This window comes from Pelophylax lessonae (assembly GCF_965119305.1).
Source record: "Pelophylax lessonae genome assembly, chromosome: 11".
In the NCBI taxonomy this organism is placed as follows: domain Eukaryota; kingdom Metazoa; phylum Chordata; class Amphibia; order Anura; family Ranidae; genus Pelophylax; species Pelophylax lessonae.
Window position 1 is genome coordinate 151,340,864 of NC_138778.1, and position 16,526 is coordinate 151,357,389.

General features: G+C 43.4%; 2 protein-coding genes across 2 annotated transcripts in view; one reads left to right on the top strand and one right to left on the bottom strand.

The window, feature by feature from the left end:
* The window catches only part of LOC309566640 (uncharacterized protein), a 286,877-nt gene that overhangs the window by 235,958 nt on the left and 34,393 nt on the right, over positions 1-16,526 (bottom strand). The window lies entirely within an intron of this gene.
* CDK5RAP3 (CDK5 regulatory subunit associated protein 3) overlaps positions 1-16,526 on the top strand; it is a 37,130-nt gene that overhangs the window by 16,527 nt on the left and 4,077 nt on the right. Inside the window, exons 4-11 of the mRNA XM_082271205.1 lie at positions 2,072-2,120; positions 2,492-2,670; positions 2,786-2,922; positions 3,917-4,067; positions 4,152-4,241; positions 8,208-8,292; positions 9,415-9,503; positions 12,293-12,498. Of these exons, the coding sequence (XP_082127331.1) occupies positions 2,072-2,120; positions 2,492-2,670; positions 2,786-2,922; positions 3,917-4,067; positions 4,152-4,241; positions 8,208-8,292; positions 9,415-9,503; positions 12,293-12,498 (986 nt within the window). The remainder of the gene's footprint in view (positions 1-2,071; positions 2,121-2,491; positions 2,671-2,785; positions 2,923-3,916; positions 4,068-4,151; positions 4,242-8,207; positions 8,293-9,414; positions 9,504-12,292; positions 12,499-16,526) is intronic.

Below are 16,526 nucleotides of genomic sequence, written 5' to 3' on the forward strand. Positions count from 1 at the left end.
CAGGACAGTACAAATACACCCCAAATGACCCCTTTTTGGAAAGTAGCCAGTTTAAGGTATTTAGTGAAAGGCATGTTGAGTTTTTTGAAGTTGTAATTTTTTCCCCACAATTGGAAAATTAAGATTTTTTTCCCCCAAAAATTGTCATATTTAACAGGTTATTTCTCTCACATGGCATATGCATACTTGCAACTTCACCCCAAAACACATTCTGCTACTCGTCCTGAGTATGGCGATACCACATATGTGAGACTTTTACACAGCCTGGCCACATACAGAGGCCCAACATTCAGGGAGCACCGTCAGGCGTTCTAGGGACATAAATTACACATCTAATTTCTTGACTACCTATTACACTTTTGAAGGCCCTGGAACACCAGAACAATGGAAATGCCCACAAAATGACCCCATTTTGGAAAGCAAACACCCCAACACATAATTTAGGAGGCATAAGGAGTCTTTTTGAACACGTCATTTTTTTCCCTGAAGTTTTTGGAAAATGTGGAAAGGAAATGAAAACATATTTTTTTTTAACACAAAGTTGTCCATTTATAAGATATTATAAACAGATATTATACTTACAGTCACCAGCTCTCTGCTCAGGGAGCTGTGCGAATCAAGCAATTGGCAGTGTTTGAGGCAGCGGGGGACAGATGCAGCATCGGACTAATCGTGCATCCACCTAGGTAAGTATAATTGCGAGGAAAAAAAAATCGTACTTCTCTTTAATTTTTTTTTATTGTTATTGTTGTGACACGGCTTTATATTGGGGCTGAGAGAGGCTCCTCTAGATCTGATCTAGGTCTACCATGAAGCCAAAGTGTGTGTATATACATTATATCAAGTAGATTATTCAAATTCATATGATTGGGGTGCTTTTATTTTTAACCACTTGCCGACCAGCCACCGCAGTTATACAGCGGCAGGTTGGCAGGTTGGCAGGTTCCCGCGAATCGCCATACCTGTACCGTGGTCAGCGGGAGCGATCCTGGGAAGCCGGCACCCATGATTGCTCCCCGTGAAGTGAGAATGGCAGTCTGCTGTTGTTTACAACAGCAGACCGTTGTTCTCACAGGAATCAATACAGAGCTCCTGTGTTCCTCCCTCCTATTTAGAATCACAGGTCTCTGTATTGATTTCACAAACCCATCCCGCCCACAGTTAGAAAACACCCCCTAGGCTCACACCTAACCCTTTGATCTTCCCTGGGTTAACGTCTTCCCTGCCAGTGTCATTATTACAGTAACAGTGCATATTTTTAGCACTGATTACTGTAGTAATGTCACTGGTCCCCCCAAAAGTGTCAAAAATGTCAGGAGTCCGTTCTGTCCCCCGCAATGTTGCAGTTCCGCTAAAAATTGCTGATCGCCGCCATTACTAGTAAAAAAATAAAATTAAAAATGACATCACTCTTTCCCCTAGATTGTAGACACGATAACCTTCGAGCAGACCAATCAAAATATGCTTATAGGCCTTTTCTTTACCAAAAATATTTAGCAGAATACAAATTGGCCTAAAATGATGAATAAATTTGATTTTTTAATTATTTTTTTTGGGGGGGGGGGGATGTTTTATAGCAGAAAGTGAAAAATACAGTTTTTTTTTCTCAGAATTGTCGCACTTTTTTTGTAAATAGCGCAAAAAATAAAAATTTTGCAGGTGATCAAATACCACCAAAAGAAAGCTCTATTTGTGGGGAAAAAAGGACATCAATTCTATTTGGGTACAGCGTCGCACGACTGTGAAATTGTCCGTTTAAGTAGCGCAGTGCCGTATCGCAAAAAAAGGCTTGGTCATTAAGGGGGAAAATCATCCGGTCCATAAGTGGTTAATAGCGCAGAACACAACAACGCTAAAATGCAGGTTTGAAAAAGGGGTGAGCTTCCGAAAACTTAGGAGGCAAGAGTAAATCAGGAGCCCTGTTTACAGCCAGCTCTGCTTCCACCACACACCTATATGAACAATGCTAGACCAGCAAGATTCCTTTTTCTTGTTTTATGTTTTGCCTTGTGTTCCCAATTATTTAGCTTTTGCAGCAACTCATATTTCACTATTCTATCTCCTGAAACAGGATTGGCAGGAGGTGATATCTTTATACCAGGCTGATAATACATATCTGGGTGAGTGTGAAATATTTGATTTATGTTGTACACAAGTTTAATAAAATATGATATTTTCTTATTGTGGTGTCAGCTGTCAAAAGTAGCTGAAAACTTCAAATTTTTATATTTGTAAATGTTTTAGGAAATCGACCAATCAATTTTCCCAATGTTTCTATAGAGTTTGTTGTGTTGATATCAGAGTGTTGCAGTGGCTTTGCTTCCCCTTGTCCACTATCATATTAAAGTTTACATAATAAAAGTTACTGAAAGGGATGTTTCTGTTTTGCCATAGCTGCAAATTAGATGCAGGTCAGCTGGAAAACTTTTGCAGACCTGTCAGTTCTTTAGCAAACAACATACATGAGGCTCTCTGTTTCTCTTTGCCATAGCGGAAAGCGGCAGCCTTTTGATGCGCAGTGTGAGTTACGAGATCCCAGCTTTGAAGAAGCAGATGGCTCGGTGTCAGCAGCTTGCTTTGGAGAGTGAACGGCGGGCAGAAGAGTGTGTTCAAGGTGCAGCTGAGCAAAAAGAGCAGTATTATAGCAGCTGCAAGCGCTATGGCATCAATGTAAGTGCTCACAGCCTTCTCCTGTATGAGCAACAGCTTCTGTCTGTTTGCAAAGTGTCTACTATCTGAACTGCTAAGATGAAGTCATGTTGCTGACCTTGTTTTCTCTGTGCAGGGAGAGGATGTCCGTAAAGAACTTCAGATGCTAGTGTGTGATGTGCCATCATTGCTAAGGCAGGTTGGAGCAGACACAGCAGGACTGTTATCTGCAGTCGAGTTATATCAGGCCTGTGTGACATTTGTGTGTGAAAGGTAAGAAGAAAAGGAGTCCTGTAAAGGGCCATCAGGGCTATAGTTATTATAACAGGTTACTATTTACAAGATTATTTTTTTTCAATCATAGTTAGGGCTATCTACAGCGCTTGCTAACAATCTGAACGAACAGTGGGTATAGCAAATAAATATTCATAAAAATTATATATATATATATATATATATATATATATATATATTAGTATAAAAAAAACTGTAAACCTGTGAGTAAAACAAATGTGCAAATAACCAAGATGAACAACTACAAATATAATTATAAATTCATGTATCAAAGTGCAATAAAGTAATGTGCAAATAGTGTGGATGGTAATAGTGATCCAAATGAGGTAAAGGTGCTAGAGCTATAAACGGATAATAAAATTTCAAATGACTGACATAAAAAGGATAAGACAATATTGCTATCATAAAACAAAATAAATTCAAGTTTATCAATAAGTGACAATAAAAGTCCAAATCAGATTTTCTTCAGTGCAAAAAGTTCTTCTAAATGTATCATAAGTGCAGGTGCTCAGTGGTAAACTTCCTCCTATATTTGGGGACTTTAAGGTGCAGGTGCAGATTCCTTTTCAGTGGTATTGTAAAGATGGGTGACTTACCAGATGTAATGGGTCTCGTATATCATACGATATTAAGACCAATCGCGCTTGTAGGCCCTCAGGGCCGGGCCAAGGTAGGTCCCCTCGTGCTGCCTCCTGGATGTGTGACTTATGGCTAGTATTAATAAGTAAATATATATAATGAATTCCAGAGAGGAAAGATCCCTTTCTGAGGTTAAAAGAAATCAAATTCTAAGATGTCTATTTATAAAGCATTTGTTGCATCTAGTGGCTGAAATGCGGTATAGCATTTTGGCTACTAGATGTAGCTGACGATACAGTCAATCTTAGTCTACAAAGACTTGCTTAGTCTACCTTTATCTATAAATTGGAGTTTAGATGTCCTTTAATGCATACACCTTATTTTCCAATCTCAGTTCTCCTGAGGAGGCAATCCCTCTTGTTCGCTATGTGCAGAAGAAGGGAGATACTACAGTTTATGAATGGCGCACTGGACAGGTTCCACAAACTGTAGAAAGACCAGAAGTTAAAGAAGTTGAGGATTCACAGCATGTAGTAGAGGGGGAGGTAAGTGGTTGTATGTTTGGCCTTTAAACATCATGGATGCTTAAGCCTTTATCCTTTTTTAAATACTCTGTGTATGCCTTTTAGATTGACTGGGGTGACTTTGGACTAACTACAGAGACTGTGGCTCTGCAGACGTCAGAGGAAATAGACTGGGGCATCGTTTCAGAGCCAGAGGTAAGATGGATGCCTGGTGTGTGTGGTTTTTATACTGCCGTTATTAGCTAGATAAGCCACATGTCCTATGTCGCTTTCAGTTTGTTCAGAGTAAATAAAAAATGTATTATAATTGATACTCTGCTATAGAACCACCAGTATAACAACACATATTGGGTCCTATCTACCTACTATAGAGACAATACCTTTATAAAGCTAGTATGGCTTTTTTTTTTTATTATTATTAGAAATAATATCAAGTTCAGTAAGTTATAGCAGCCATCTTTTATTCCAATTTTTTAACATCTAAAAGGTTTTAACTTATGTGAAACCAGAGCGCTAAAAACCTCCAACACAGGGGATGGGTATGATGAGTCAATTAAAAAAGCAAGGAGAAGGGGGAGGGGGGGGAGGGGGAGGAAAAGGGACAAAAGCAAAACACTAAATAAAGCTGATGGAATAAATTTACTGTATAGTATGGGATCGACGTGTAGTCAGAAAGGAGTAGTCCATAAACACTGAGCCGCTCTTCCACAGACCAAGAGGAGATTCTGTTAGAGCAAAAAAACAAAAAGGAGAAGCGCTCTAAGTGTAGACAGTTTAATAATACATAAGAAGCAATGTGTGTAGTAACTCACAAGACATAAGTGAAAGTCAAGCTGTGTAACATCATCAGATCTTTAAAGCATCCTCTGGGGGGAGGGAGGTGGTGATGTCCAATCCAAAGCGCCGTCCGTGGCTGAGTAGATGTTTAATGGGAGGAAATAAAGCCGGCAGCCTCCCGCCTCAGTGTACGATGAGCGGTCAGATGGAAGTGACCGACGGCTGTAAGGTTCCGTGGATGGATGGACGCTCTCCCGTCACCAGGGGTGGTGAGTTCAAACAGCAAAGGAACGGCAGGCACGACGCGTTTCTGAGCATGCGCGGGGTCGATGTACCCGGCGCGCTCTTTCCTCAGGTGCTGGAGAGCCGTGGACTCTACAAGGTTTATATCTAGCTCAGTTGATTAGTGATTCACCGCAGTGTATAGTATGGGATCGACGTGTAGTCAGAAAGGAGTAGTCCATAAACACTGAGCCGCTCTTCCACAGACCAAGAGGAGATTCTTCGTATTTATCCCTCCAGCGCTGCCTGGGGCTTTCACCAAATTTGATTCTTAGGTAAGTAAAGGCCGGTACGCTAGGTGAATGGGATCATCCATCTTCTTGTCCTGGATACCGTTGCAGAAAGGAGAGGTGCGGGGTGCCCGGTGGTGCGTGGAGGCTGTTGTCTGGCTCTTTCATTTGACCGCCTAATGAAAGAGCACGGATACTCCGAAAGCTAGCAATGCCCATCTTTCCCTCCGCCTCACAGGAAGTGATGTCGTGCTGACAGGAAGTAGGAAGTGGAGCCCCACTGAGAGGAGTCCACCACCACAGCACCATCAGACAGGCTGCCAGACAACAGCCTCCACGCACCACCGGGCACCCCGCACCTCTCCTTTCTGCAACGGTATCCAGGACAAGAAGATGGATGATCCCATTCACCTAGCGTACCGGCCTTTACTTACCTAAGAATCAAATTTGGTGAAAGCCCCAGGCAGCGCTGGAGGGATAAATACGAAGAATCTCCTCTTGGTCTGTGGAAGAGCGGCTCAGTGTTTATGGACTACTCCTTTCTGACTACACGTCGATCCCATACTATACACTGCGGTGAATCACTAATCAACTGAGCTAGATATAAACCTTGTAGAGTCCACGGCTCTCCAGCACCTGAGGAAAGAGCGCGCCGGGTACATCGACCCCGCGCATGCTCAGAAACGCGTCGTGCCTGCCGTTCCTTTGCTGTTTGAACTCACCACCCCTGGTGACGGGAGAGCGTCCATCCATCCACGGAACCTTACAGCCGTCGGTCACTTCCATCTGACCGCTCATCGTACACTGAGGCGGGAGGCTGCCGGCTTTATTTCCTCCCATTAAACATCTACTCAGCCACGGACGGCGCTTTGGATTGGACATCACCACCTCCCTCCCCCCAGAGGATGCTTTAAAGATCTGATGATGTTACACAGCTTGACTTTCACTTATGTCTTGTGAGTTACTACACACATTGCTTCTTATGTATTATTAAACTGTCTACACTTAGAGCGCTTCTCCTTTTTGTTTTTTTTTGCTCTAAAAGGTTTTAACTGGCTGGTAATGGTGCACTATTGCATATTACACATCATCACCGCATTTTTCATTGCCCTATGCAATAAACCCTGATGTGTCCTGAAATTCTGTAATGTTTTGTTCACCTTTGGTCTACTTGGGTTGAAGTAAATCAAACCATTAATGTGAATCTATTATAAGCTTTAAAAGTTATTTTTAAGCTTTTTTAAAACTACAGCTTTCATTAAAAGTGTTGCTCCTTCCATGAAAGTACTTGTTTATGCACTTTGTTATAAGGGGCACAACTGTCTCCGAATTGTGCTACTGCTGTGACAACACACATTACGCAGGCATGGTTCAACGTTGTCACTATAAGAAATTTGGTCCTGAGCAAAGATGTTCAATTGATGGTGGTGTGAGTGCATGTTTACAGGAAGCGGTTGAAAGAGCCTGCAGGAGTTCATCACCACTGAGATGCTAAACTGGATATAAAAAAGATGAAATGATTGCGCTTGAATGATACCCAATTCTTCATCAAACTAAACGGCATTCAGTTGTGCCTCGTTCACACAGACGTGCTACAGTGTACACCCGTACGTGGGGCCATGTTTACCTGCACAGGAATGCATAGATGTTCCATGCATCCCCATGCAGGCAGCCCTCTTCATGTCATTTGGGATTCAGCTGCTGCATGGACCCAGCTGCTGCTCGTAATTTGACATCCGTGTGGATGCTTGTCCTCCAAAAACACACTGTCTGCGTTCGGTGCCGTGCACCTGCACAGGTGTGAAATTGGAAACAGTGGCTGTGTCCATGCAGCCTCTGTGTCCCAATTGAAATGAATAGGACTACCTTCGAGGGGATTAACAGAACACTTGTGTGTCCCCATGCAGGTAAAGACAGCTCTCACATGGGTGTAAGTTGTAGTATTCCTGTGTTAACGAAGCCCTAAGGTTTACATCTACATCTAATACTTTGATAACAATTAGTCATTAATGCTTACATGCCCAGGCCAAATTTAGCAGTTTTCATTTGTTGGTTAAAGTGAAATTAAAGGTTTCTTGTGTTTTTTTTTTTTTTTTTTCTTTATTTATTTTAAATAAACATTTCATATTTCCTTGCTCTGTGCAATGATTTTGTACAGAGAGCAGCCCGATCCTCCTCTCATCGGTTCCCCCGCCGGTGCTCCAAGTCCCTTCCTTCTGCCTAGTGGCAAGTTGCTTGTTATGGGGGCGCCCGAGCAGGCTCACTGTCGAGCTGCTGTTCTGTTTGTCTATTCACACACCGAGCACGGCTCTGTCCTGCTCTACTCTCTCTCTTCATTGGCTCACTGACTGTGATTGACAGTAGTGGAAGCTAATTGCTACCGCAGCTGTCTCATCCACTGAGGAGGGAGAGACCTGAGGAAGCCGAGGCACTCGTGCACATTGCTGGAGCGAGATGGGGGTCTGGAGAGTTTTTTAGTGGGGGGGGGGGGGGACTGGGGGCGTTGCTGCACATAGGTTTGCAGCACTGGGAACATGTTCCACCCTAACGTCGGATGGAACATATAACGTTCCCAAAAGTGAACTTATCCCTAACATTTGCAGGCACAAAGGGGTTAAGGTAACAATTAAATAGAATGGGTGCAGTGATTTTTTTTTTTTTTTTATTTATTCATGTTATATAATCATGTGTTGCTTGCAAAACTTATTGCATGCTTGTTTTAAAGTGTTAGATTTCTTTATATATGTTTTTAAATATGCTAATGATTGCTAGAGCAGACCATCATTCTGCTATCTCAGGCTATAGGTGATATTGGCTGTTCATTCCATGAAATGACATAAAGCAGTGATTGGTGGGTATTTGTATATTTCAGGCCACGAGTACAGATGGCATTGTTTGGGATATTACTGAAACCTCTCCTTCTGAAATCATCTCTGTTGTGGAAGCTGGTCACGATGGTGAGACGCCTAAGCATTACGGGGAGGTTTACCTGGGATCTGGATGGGTGCTTAAAGCTTTGTTTAATTTGTCATTGACTGTTTCTGCTCTTTTTTTTTTTAAAGCATAGTTCTCCTTAATTACAGTGGATGCCTTGCCCATTCTAAATGTATTCATAGATGAGACAATGGTTCCATTATATCAGATATTGAAATTATATTATTATTATTTGCTTTGCCCCCTTGTGTCAGCTTACCACTACTGTTTTAGCATAGAACAATAGAAAGGTGGCCAGAATTTTGAATTTTTTAACAAACTCTGTGAATGGTAACCTTCATTTAGGCTCAGTTCACACCAGTCGTTTTCTTTTTGCTCCCTATAGACCTTAGTGGGGGTGGCTAAATAATAATGTGCTTTTTTGTGCAATTTCTTGCCTCTCCTTCTTTTAGTAACTAGCTTTCCATTGGCTAAGGTAGAAACACTAAAGCCAGAAAAATGTGTGCAGAAGCGAGCATAAAAAACTATTCAAAAACATTTGAAGGGTCCATACACACTAGGAGCAGAAAGTAAAATGCCAGAACCTCTGGCAGAAAAAGTAAAGAATGCTCATAGTAGCTCGTATTGCACAAAAGTTTAGGAGAGTTTATTTGCATTTGCTTTTATAAGCATGTTTTTCCAAAACATTCCCCATTGCTTAATTTTTACTATAATCAATGGAATGTATGAAGGCAAAAAACCTTGAGCCTTTACAACCACTTCACTCCACTTCATACAGACAAAGGAGGATGCTCACATGGTACATCTGTTTTTGGTCCCTACGTTTGTAGACATTTTCTGGCATGTCTTCACTGAGTATGAATAAGCACTATCGAGGTACAAAGTGGTTGCCAAGGATGAATTTTTATAGAAAATTGCCTTTTTTTTGCCCAGAAATAAGTAGAAGTATACACATTTGCAGAATGTTCTTGTGTGTACAGCAATCTTTTGTTAGAAAGATAGTTTGGTGACTGTATCTTACACCCATAGCTTGCTGCCATTAAAGTCTAATAAGAGTAAATAATGTAGAAACCTTGGAAGCATGATATTTCATTCAATAAATTGTACACACCCATTCATTAAAATAAGAATTTTAACTGTTTCAGTACCCCCTGGTGTGGCACGAGGAACTGATGCTCTTACAGTTCTGGAAAATACAGAGACCCGAAACCAATTTGTGGATGAACTCATGGAGGTGAGTTAGCACTATTTTACTTCCCTTTATTTAATCCACTTTTCCTATGGTATAGAAATGACATGCTTAAATTTAGGTTCCACTTGCAATCATTTTTTATCTTAAATCTGACACTGACGCTGGGGGGAACTAACTGCCCCTGACATTAACAGTGACATTAGTACAGTGATCAGTACTAATGATATGCACTGTCACCATACTAATGACACTGGGCAGAAAGGGGTTAACATCTGGGGCGATCAAGGGGTTAATTGTATGCCTAGCCAGTGTTTTTGTGTACTGCGTGCTGCTTTTACTGGGGATCTATTTTTTTTTTTTCATTCCCTGCTTGGCAGGGAACAAACAACTAATGAGATCCCCTGTCACTGAACACAGCTCTGTGTTGTTTATATTTACAGAGCTGTGATTGGTGAAGTTCCAGAAACGATCACCGGGTGCCAGCGGCCAATCATAGGCTGGGGCCTGGTGATTGGCATGTGCTGTGATGAATCACAGCACAGCCAGGCTCGTGGTTGCGTGCCGCCCTGTCTGAGCACACACATCATGTACTAGGTACGTGATCCAGTGCAGAGGCAGCTCTGTCGCCACATATGTAAGTTATACAGTAGGCAAGCAGCTAAACTTTCCCTTTTAAAAATTGTGGTTTTTCCATCTTTCTGTTGAAATTGAACCCTTATAATCTCTTTTTCCTGCATAACATTGTCCTTCCTGTTAGAGTACCCGTTTTCTCTTGGTCTTTATGTCTGTCATTTTTAATTCCGTTTTTTTTTTTTTTTTTATTGTACACCAAGTTTATTTGTAATGAAAGCATAACAACATGGTACAAACCGATTGATCCAGGAAATGTGTATAGAAGGTAAACATTTACTGTATTACATCCATGGCAATGTGTTGCCAACATTAATGACTGAAACGTAGCAGAATCTATAGCTTATACATAGACAGAAAGCATTCGACCACAATAAAATGCGGTGACCAATAGATGTTGTACATAACCTGACGAAGCATCTAATATACTACATGTATGTTTAAGATCTCATACGGGATCACAATTATTACAGGTGAGCGAAGTTCCAACCATCTATTCCAGACCCTGTCATATTTTGCTGGACAGCCTCTATGACAATATATAATTTTTTTGTAGGGAAGGGTAGAGTTTACTTCCAGTATCCACTCCTGCATGGTAGGGTAACGGACTTGCATCCATGACTTGGCTATAAGCTTCCGAGCATGTTTTTAATTCCTTTTTAAAGTAAATTATTGTGGGAAAGGTTAAAAGATCCTATGAGGTACAGAATCAAATTTTGTCATCTTACGGACTCGTGTCTCAGATGACTGTACTCCGGCTTTGAAATAGACCACTAAACACAGCATTGTGGGAGGAGGAAGCTAAAGCCGGATATAGGCGGATCGAAATTTGGTCAGTTCAGCAGGAATTGACCAAATTTCGATCTGTCTTTAGGCAGACTGGTTGCACCGAAGTTGATTCATCGATCACTGCCGACGGCTATAGCCACCAGCCAGCAAAGATCATTGTATTCTGCCAGTGGGGAAGGCTCCCTACCGTCAAAACACAATAGCATTGCAGAAGGGATTCCATCATCAACACTGACTGTGTTGATGGGCCCAAGCTATTTTCTTTCTTTTTAACCTGTGGTTGAAAGAAAACAAATTGCATAATGTATAGCCTGCTTTACTCTGTCTATACTGCAGAAGATTCAGTAATACAGGTAAACTATGACTGTGTTCTAGGGAGTGAAGTGGGAGTGGGAGATTCTAGGGAGTGAATTGGGGGTGGGAGAGGAGGGGTGGTAAGGCATTATTGCCACAACAAAAGCATAATCTGTTGTTATGGATTTACACAAAATAAGGATAATTGTGTGCATGCAGATTTGAGTATGTGTTTGATTGAGTAAAAGCAAAACCTAAATATCCTAATGCATTCAATGCATTAAGATAAAAAAAAAACCTTCTGTGTGCAGCAGCACACCTAACACTTACCTGAGCCCCATCTTGATCGAGCGTTGTTGCACAAGAGCCTCGGCTATTTGGGACTCTCCCTACTCATTGGCTGAGACAGCACGGGCGCCATTGGCTCCCGCTGCTGTCAAAGTCAGAGCAGGTAAGTATAGCATGTTTGTTATTAAAAAAAAAAGGACTTTAAAGCGGTAGTATCCCGCTTTTTGACACTTTTACCTACAGGTAAGCCTATAATAAGTCTTACCTGTAGGTACAATTAATATCTCCTAAACCGGCACGGTTTAGGAGATATTTGCAGTGCATGCAGCCGCTCACGCGAGCGGCGCATGCGCTCTGAAGGTCCGGGGGGGACCTTCGGTTTTCCTTGCCGGGAGCCTGCCGGAAAATCACTCCCGTGCGGCTCTGGCCAATCACAGCGCCGGAGCCGCCGAACCCGGAAGAGAGCCGAGGGATCATGGCAGCGCCCGCAGCGATGTCCGGTGGTCCGCGTCGGGGCTTCGTTCTAAGGTAAGTAATACATAATGAGCTAGTATGCGATGCATACTAGCTCATTATGCCTTTGTCTTGCAGGTTTTTTTTTTTTGTTTCAATTTTTGGGTTTACAACCGCTTTAATATCACTTTAGTTATCCAAATACAATTGTGCTACTGTGTTTGGTTCATTAGTCCTATTTATCTGTTTTTCTACATACTTTTCCTTATTTGCACTGTTGTTCTTCCCATTTTTTTCTAGCTTTGTCATGTCTCTTTAACCCTTTAGTTTCCCAATAACCTTATTCTCATCACTGTTAAATTTTCTCTCTATCCAAGCTTGAGCTTTTCCTGTCTCAGTGGCTCCAGGATCTCGATAGTGACGCTGACATTGTCACAGTCACACAGTTCCAGAATGCTCCAGTCATCCTGCAGGGGCAAACCCGGGAGAAAGTGATCAAAATGTTGTCACATGTTCGAGATCTAATTGGCAGGCTAACAGATGTGAGAATGCGTCATCTTTTTCTCATTCTGGCCTCGCCAAGGTAAGTGTGATCTGTTGTATGAGGATGGGTTTCTGTGTATGTATATTTAGCTCTGTTCTTACTAGAGAAAAAAATTGTGGAATCTTGGAAACAAACCAAGTTCATAGGCCATTATTTATTTTTATTTATTTCAGGTACTTAAATAACGCTGTCAATTTACGCAGCGCTTTACATATACATTGCACATTCACATCAGTCCCTGCCCTCAAGGAGCGTACAATCTAAGGTCCCTAACTCACATTCATACATACATAGTAGGGCCAATTTTTATACAGGATCCAATTAACCTACCAGCATGTCTTTGGAGTGTGGGAGGAAACCAGAGTACCCGGAGGAAACCCACGCAGGCACAGGGAGAACATGCAAACTCCAGGCAGGTAGTGCCGTGGTTGGGATTTGAACCAGCGACCCTCTTACTGCTAGGTGCTAACCACTACACCACTGTGCCGCCCTTATTTGAACTAGACATTGACATTATTAATCTTTATAGAAATTATGAGAGTAAAGCATAGGCTGGTTGAAGTTTAATTGTTTGTTGGTCTGTAGACTGTTGTTCCCTGATGGGTGCTGTAAGGTAATGCAATAACAATCCTATGCTGTGATGGTAAAACACAAGTCCACTGGGGGACATAAGAATTGTAGAAATTCTTATACAGTTGAGTTATACTGTCACTTTCAGGAGGTTGGGACGTGGCATTAAGCCATCCCCTGTATAGCCCCACCTCTAACCATCATGCCTCCATTTTTTGCTAGTGTCCTTAGAGGGTTGACCTCTTTCCTCCAATATATTTTTTCAAATTATTTTTCTTCTTCAGTCAAGATAATTAGTACACTGTAGATATTCTCTTAGGTGTCTTCAACCAAGACTTCAATTGCACTGTTTGAGCTAGTCTCTACAAAGCAGCTCTCTGGATCGTCATATTCTCAGCTTACACTTGTTTTGTGCAAAGCGGAGTATCCTATCTTCTGTCGTCTAGATGCAAGTTACCATCTATCTACTACTTGGTAATTTTATAACCCATGGGCGTTGGATGGAAGGATTGCTTTTACCCCTTTTTACCTGATGTCTTGACGCTAATGTAGCCACCGCAAATAAGCACTGGCAATCTGCAATACAATAAAAAATTGTTTTTGGGTTTAATACCACTTTAAGGAGGATTCAGGATTGGCCCCCTTTAGTTTTGGTCAGCTAAGGGTCCTTGTCCTTCTCTGTCTCAATTGTATATTCTGTGAAAGCTCTCATATCCAAAGATGCCTTCTTAAGAGATTAGTTGCCTGTTTGGTATAAACCTGTTTTTTCTTGACCTCCCTCTCTCTAAAGTCAAGGGGCCGGAATTATTAACTTCACCTGTGGGGGTTTTCCTGGATATATTTTGTATGCTCAAGCCTTCTTTCCCTGAAGTCAGGGGTTAGGTATTGTAGGTATTAGTTGTCCTACTGGGTTTCACTACTGGACTTAATATGTCTGATTTTATTCTGGCCATGGGCCAAAAAACTTTGATCTTCATAACCATCAGGTTATACTGCCCCCTACAGGAGTAGGACACTAGGCAGAAAAAGAATCTCTCTACGCCTATGGGCAATCACAGGGGTATACTTCCTCTCTCTGCTATAGGTACTCAGTTTTTTTTCTGCCTGGTCAGGAGTTAGGACCTAGTTCCTTGCTGGGATCTCTGGTCCTGGCAAATTTTTTTCTTTTTGGATAGAGATCTACAATCAACTGCCGGACTGGGCGACGGGCTTGATAATCTAGATCCAGTGGTCACTCCAGTCTGGCCAGCGAGCGTGTGCAGATTTCAGCTCCATGCTAGGTCGGCCGCGACATAGCCCAGGGGGGCTGGCCTGGGAGTTAAACGCCTTGCGAGGTCGCATGCGACTGGGTCTCGGCCCGAATCGCAGCGTTCCTCCTGGCCGACAGCCCCCCCATTTAGATGGTAAGGGGTTCTGTCTGGAGTGGTGCCCACCTGGTTCCTGATATGGTAAGTAGCTGCCCCCCCTCTCCCACTGGAGGATTTTACAGTGGACAAGGGTCGCTCCTTGGGACGGTTGGACCCCCGGGTTCCCCTCCTTCCCTTCAGGCACCCCCCTTCATCTGTTCCCCATCCTACCCCCCCTCCACATATGCTGGGGCTGTGTGGGTGGTATGGTCCACCTCCTCGGGTGGAGGCAGGGTGCTATGCTGGCGATGGGGCCCTGCCAAGGCCCCTCCGTCCTGTCTGGGCCTGTCCTTGAGGCCTAGGGATCCCTCCTGGGTCCCTGGAGGCCTTGTGATGCTGTGGGGGGCCACCAGTTTGCTGTAGCCTGTGTGTTTCTATGCATGGCGGCCATGTTTGTGTAGTCCGGCGGCCATTTTGCGGTGGTTTGCCATTGAAAATAGCGGCGGCCATCACAGTGGAGCCCTGTGGGTGGCAATTTCGGTGGTGGGAGCCCCCCCTCATCCCCTGGTGCTGACTTCTGGATCCTTTCACTTCCTGATCGCCTAATGTGGAGTGCAGATTATCCTGGTGGCTGCAGGTGCCTATTTCTGCTGGGTGGGGAGTCTGGTGGGGTTCTCTCTCTCTGCTGAGGATCGCTTGGTGTTTTGTGCCTGGCGACCGGGTGGTGCTGCCGTCACGGTAGGGGTTGTCCCTTTGCAGTGTTTTACGCTTTTTGTGGGGTCCCCCTGGTGACTCATGGAGTCTTAGGAGCACATCTCCCCACCTGATTCCCTCTCTGAGGCTGTGGAGGATCTACCATTGTACGTGGAAGACGTACATTGTGTGGTGTGAGTCTCTTGAAGTTCATCCTTGCTCCTTCTCGGTTGCTCAGATCTTGATCTTCCTTCAACGGGGGGTTGAAAAGAAATTGACCTTAAGTACCATCAAGGGCCAGGTGTCGGCTTTTGCAGTCTTCTTCCAATGACCCTTGGCCACACACTCCCTGGTGTGTACCTTTCTGCATGGTGTCCGACATTTGGTTCCTCCATTGCGGTCTCAGTTGCCGCCTTGGGGGCCTCAATTTGGTGCTTTTAGTCCTCCCAGAAGCTTTTAAAAATCTTCGGGAGATTCCCTTGCTTACCTTGCTTGAGAAGGTGGCTTTTATGGTGGCTATTACCTCTGCGCGCAGGGTGTGGGAACTGGTGGCGTTATCCTGTCGTTCACCTTACCTGGTGATTCACAGAGATAAGAGTGTTCTTCGCCCCTGTCTGTCGTTCCTCCCAAAGGTGGTCTCTGATTTTCATTTGAATTAAGAAATTGTGTTGCCTTCCCTGTGTCCCAGGCCTAAACATCCGAAGGAAATTGCCTTGCATGCCTTGGATGTGGTCCGGGCAATTAGGGTGTACCTGACAGCTACGGAGTCTTTTAGCAAGTCAATACTCCCTATTTGTGCTCACAGATGGGCCTCGGAAAGGGTTGTCCGCTTCCTCTGCAACCATTTCCAGATGGATCAGACAGACGGTAATTCAGGCCTATTCCATCAGGGGTCAGGTTCCTCCTTTCCCTTTCAATGCACACTCTACTCGGGCGCTTAGTGCCTCTTGGGCCTTCCGTCATCAGGCGTCAGTGGCTCAGGTTTGCAATGCGGCAACCTAGTCGTCTGTGCACACTTTCACAAAGTTTTATAAAGTGGTATTTGTTGGCATCTGCGGATGCTTCTTTTGGCCGCAAGGTTTTGCTGTTGAGAGGACCTGATCCTCTTTGAGGATGTATTGTTTTTTCAGGTTGGCTCCAGTTGTTTTGGTTGAGCTCCTGTTACCTGGTTGGCTACTGTTTAGCCTTGGGAATTTTTTTGCTGTTCCTACCCCTTATGTTTAACACTGCTTTGGGATGTGCAATGGTTATGAAGATCAGGAGCTGTGTCCGTCAATGAACAAAAGAGAAAATGGGATTTTTGACTTACCGTAATATCTATTTCTGTGATGTTCATTGACGGACACAGCACCCACCCCTCTGTGGCGTTTTAATTCTTCTGACACTGCTTGTAACTAAACTGAGAACCTAGAGCAGAGAGAGGGAGTATACCCCCTAGGACTGCCCATAGGCGTAGCA